Source organism: Capsicum annuum, chromosome 2 (assembly GCF_002878395.1).
Source record: "Capsicum annuum cultivar UCD-10X-F1 chromosome 2, UCD10Xv1.1, whole genome shotgun sequence".
In the NCBI taxonomy this organism is placed as follows: Eukaryota; Viridiplantae; Streptophyta; class Magnoliopsida; order Solanales; family Solanaceae; genus Capsicum; species Capsicum annuum.
This window is the reverse complement of record NC_061112.1, coordinates 112250907-112255574: the sequence shown is the minus strand read 5'-3', so window position 1 is coordinate 112255574 and position 4668 is coordinate 112250907. Positions and strand designations below refer to the sequence as shown.

General features: G+C 34.9%; 1 protein-coding gene across 3 annotated transcripts; it reads left to right on the top strand.

Moving 5' to 3' along the window:
• Positions 1 to 302: 302 nt before the first annotated feature.
• LOC107858971 (O-fucosyltransferase 23) lies at positions 303 to 2962 on the top strand. Of its 3 annotated transcripts, none has more exons than XM_047406622.1 (3): positions 303 to 538; positions 921 to 1005; positions 1171 to 2962. In XM_047406622.1, the coding sequence occupies exon 3, from the start codon at positions 1305 to 1307 to the stop codon at positions 2613 to 2615; it is 1311 nt and encodes a 436-aa protein (XP_047262578.1). In that variant the 5' UTR covers positions 303 to 538; positions 921 to 1005; positions 1171 to 1304; the 3' UTR covers positions 2616 to 2962. The 3 variants fall into 3 exon arrangements, with proteins under 3 accessions (XP_047262578.1, XP_016559295.1, XP_047262577.1); XM_016703809.2 differs by having other exon boundaries at positions 921 to 1019; XM_047406621.1 differs by having other exon boundaries at positions 303 to 1005.
• Positions 2963 to 4668: the final 1706 nt, after the last annotated feature.

Below are 4668 nucleotides of genomic sequence, written 5' to 3'. Positions count from 1 at the left end.
TTATCTAGTGGTATGTTATCTTATTCTATTGTTTGTTTTTATATTATTGTGTTTTTATGTTTGTTACACTGTTATTTATCCTGTGTTGGAGTCTATAAAAAACAACCTCTCTATTTCATTCGAATAATAATATGAGCCGCATATATTTTACCCAACTCAGACTCCACTTTACGAGAATACACTAAATTTATTATTTTGGTTGGAAAAAGGATTTGATGCTCTATTTCTTTTTCAAGAGAGAAAGAAATAAGAAAAAGATATGCTAATTGAGGAAATTACATTTTTCTTTGGTGTGAGTTGTCATGATGGTGATGCATTGTTGGCACTTGGGTTTTGCTTTGGCTGTACGAATTTTGAGTCCCCGTTTCTCTCTTCCCTTCCATGCAAAAAAGCTCATCCTATGTTTTCCCCCTTTTCTCTCACACACACATACATACAATTTTTTATTTATTCTTTTGGAATCATCCTCATTGTCTTTGAGTTCCCTTTAATTTTCTTTGTGGTTGGCTTCACTTTACACTCCAACAACAACTCAAAGGTCACAACTTTTACCTTCTTTACCCTTTCGCCTCCCTTATTTTCCGAACAATAGAACTTCTTCTTCCTTCTTCCTCCCTAACCCCTAACCCCAAACCCAACGCAACAACCCCACCTGGGGTGGCCCCTATTACCTCACTTTTCTTGTTTTGTTGGGATTGCATGCATCATAGTTTTGTCCCTTTTTATGGTTTCTGGTCTCTTCTCTTCTTCTTCTTCTTCTTCTTCTTCTTCTTCTTCTTCTATTTTTGGAAGTTCTCATTTGGGTTTTAATGGATGTTTGACTTTCATGATTGATTTTCTTTTGTGAAGCAAAAAGATTGGATTTTTAGCATGTTTTAAGATCCATTTTCCTCTTTAATCGGTTTTCTTGAACTTTTCAGAAACTGAAATATATCTGGACCGAAAGGATTCTGTTTCTTTCTTGGCTTTCAGAAATTGTTTGTATTTCTGTTTTCAGATTTCAAGGTTAGACAATTGAGGTAAATTTTAGTTATCTTTTCATGTTTTTTTGCTTTTTATTTTGTAATGATAGATAAATGTATTCTTCTCTGTTTCAGAAGTGGTTTTCAGATGCAGTAGTTAATAATTTGATTTCCCTTCCCGTTTCTTGTTTTTTTTTTGTCTGCTCAGAAAAAGAGGCTAATCAAGTCTGATTCTCTGACTGGAGCTGAGGATTGAACTATTATGGGTTTTTGTTGTTTGGTTCATTGAATATTGTTTTGTTGAGATGAGTAGTATCTGAACTTAATTGGATTGAATCTCTAATGGACTTGTCAAATTGTAAGCAATTGAGACTTTTTGGAGTCCATTTGAATTTCTTGGCTGCAAAATGCTTGTTGTTGGTGGTCATTGCTTTGTTCCTTGGAACTGTTTTGCTTCCAACATTCTCTGGACTTAGTGGGGTCATTCAACAGAACAAATTTGTCCTTGTCCATAACCGTTCATTCTCGTCGAATCAACCGGTGAAACAGAAGTTTCTTGAAGTTCCTCAGATTGTGTGGGGATTGAACAATCAGAAGATTGCTTTTGCTAGAGCTTGTTTGACTGCACGAATGCTCAATCGAACATTGTTGATGCCTAAATTGAGTGCTTCGCTATTTTATAAAGACTTCGAACTTTTGAAGCCTATTTCTTTCGATAAGGTCTTCCAATTTGAAAGATTTAATTCAGTTTGCAAAGGGTTTGTCCAATTGAGTCGTTATTCAGATGTTTCGAATCAAAGTGATGTTATCGAACTTCAGAAAGGCAATGGAAGAAGGTGGACATTGGAAAAAGATTTGGAGCAGTTGAATCAGTTTAGTAAGCATCCATATAATGCACATGAGATCGTTCGGATAGTAGGGAAGAACCCCTTTTTGTGGCATGACCATTGGCCAACTAAAGACTATGCAAGGGTTTTCGAATGCTTAGCTTTAGTAGAGGAAATATCGACAGAAGCAGATAAAGTTGTCTCCAAGATTAGAGAAATAGGAATGGAGGATAGAAGTAAGAATCCAATGTCAAGCTCTTTGTCGGAACCGGTTCCTTTTGTGGCTGTGCACATGAGAATAGAAAAGGATTGGATGATTCACTGTAAGAAGCTGGAGCAGAGATTAAATATTAGTGAAATTTGTAGTAGTAAGGAGGAGATAATGGCTAGAGTGGGGAACATTGACGGTCTTAAAACTCCTGTAGTCGTTTATCTTGCTGTTGCCGATACTCTTCTTGAAGACAATACTGTCTTGAACGGTTGGAAGGACGGGTTGCATCCTTACGAGAAGAAAAAACTAGGTGTTTTTGATTTATACAAGAAGCAACCATATCTATTTCAATCTGCTATCGACTATGAAGTCTGCTTAAGATCTGATATCTTTGTAGGGAACAGTTTTTCAACATTTTCAAGCCTTATTGTTCTCGACAGAACCCAAAAGATGATTAAATCGGGTGAGACAAAGTTGTGTGGTTCGGATGTTAGGTGGCCTTCTTATGCACACAATATAAGAGGAGCAGGGAATAGCCCTCATCTGTGGGTGACAAATATGTCTGACACTAGCTTGACGGCAATTAGCTATGGTTCTAATCACATCTCTTGCTGATGGCTCTCAAGGATTGAACTACTTATTATTTGTCAGCCTTTGGATGCATGTATAAGAATGCAGATGATTGGGTTTGACTCTTCTTTGAAGTTTCATTGTCTCTGCAAAATCGATGCTGATATCTTCGAGGTCTTTTTTGGTTAAAGAGATAAATTATACAAATCCTAAAGTAGCTTTGTGAGGATTGTGAAGAGTAGGTATACTTTTGCATTTGTGTAGAGTTATATATCTCAGGTTTTGCTTTCATTTTTTGTTGATTTACAGTAAATTGTTGATAGAGCACACGCTTTCGCTGGAAGCTTTGTATGATATACTCTTTGTTGTTGTCTAATGTCTTTCGGAAACAATCTCTCCACCTTCCTGGGTAGGTGTAAGGTCCACTACAATACCCTCTCTAGACTCCACTCCACTTGTAGGATTACCGTAGACCGTAGTATTTTGCTGTTGCTTGATTTTATTCTTGCCTTTTTGTACAGACATGTAGGTGACTTAATTTTTCATGTGCATGTCATAGGAAATCAATAAAACCTCATGTGTATGATTTGATATGTGGGATTTGTACTTTGAGCATGGCCACAATTTTGAGAATGGGTGCATATTTATTGGGCCCTCAAATGATTGGTCTGTTCATTGACAAGGTTGATTTAGCAATGCAATATTAACATAGCATAGAGTTGTTTCCTTTCTTTGCACTATTATTTATGGCTTTATGGGCTATATTAACTTAGAAGGCAACAATGTATTATCAAGTAAGCCCCAACGTTTTGCTACAATTGCATTTGTTTTATGCTTTGCCCAATTTGTAATTTATTTATGGTGCTCATTTTGAGTTTCACTCACATGTCCAGTGAACAAGTTGGTATCAAAGAAAACGATAGTTCCATGTTCAGTTTGTTTGTTCTTTTTTTTTTTTTTTTTTTAAATGTATTATCTCTATGAAAAATAATATTTCTATCTTTTTGTCTCGCAAGTGTCAAAAATAATAGCACGATACATCAATTAGTAGATGAGACAAAAGTCGAACACCGAGTGATTCTTTTCATTAGCTTGGTAAGCAAAATAAGTGACAGGATATCCATTGAAATAATTGAGAACTCATTTGAGTTATTCATTGCAATGTTGTTTGCATTGAATTAAAATAGAAAATTGCATCGCTATTTATCCAAAGCTAAAAGGAATATAATATATAAAATGCGACATATTATTTTCCTTGTAGGTTTAAGCTAAAAAAAAAATAAATATTCAATAATTAATGTAGATATAAATATTTCACAGCTTATTAATGCAGATACTAAAATATGTCACATCTATTTTCTCTGGTTGCAGTTTTTCTGCTAATATTTCTGAATTGTCCACGCAGTCGGCGGCTGATTATTTGGTCCACTAATTATTCATCCTTCCTTAGCTTGTTACCACATTAATTGGCTAGCACCCAACTTATCCTACCCTACTTGCAATTATGATCTTCACTCATTAAAAATTAAGGGAAAAAACAAAAATCAGTTGGTACTATATGAACTTTGACTATCGTAGGAGGCAAGATGTGTAATGTTTCATTAAGAAAGCTTCACTACTTTCTCTCAATTCAATTTTTGCAACTCTCTCTCTAGTCTCTACCACCCATGTAGGAACAACGTTTATGTCTATGATAATTACATACATTGTTAAATACTAATAATTATTGCTTGGTCGTTATGTGCTAGGTTTTTCTAGGTTTTCTCTTCAACTTTTTCCCCTTTGTCAGTAGTCAAATTATTGTTGCTTGATGGAGAAGAAAAAATTAATGTTGTTCCATATTCTTGCTTAATTCTTATACATCGGCTAGCTTTCGTCTTTACAATGCTTGTGTTTCATTTAACGAACACCATGTTGCACATATACATTACAACAAACGTACTACAACTGAAATAAAAGAAAGTATCACTTCATGTACGTATAAGTAGAAGATGCAGTGCTTTCAATATCTATCTATTGGTTAAAAAACAATCTTTTTACGTTTTATTTCATACAAAAATCAATGTTACACAATATGCTACTCCAACTACTGTAGTGA

What these genes read in the sequence shown, in the direction of transcription:
- LOC107858971 (XM_047406622.1), top strand. Translation starts at nt 1,305, where the DNA reads ATGGACTTGTCAAATTGTAAGCAATTGAGACTTTTTGGAGTCCATTTG.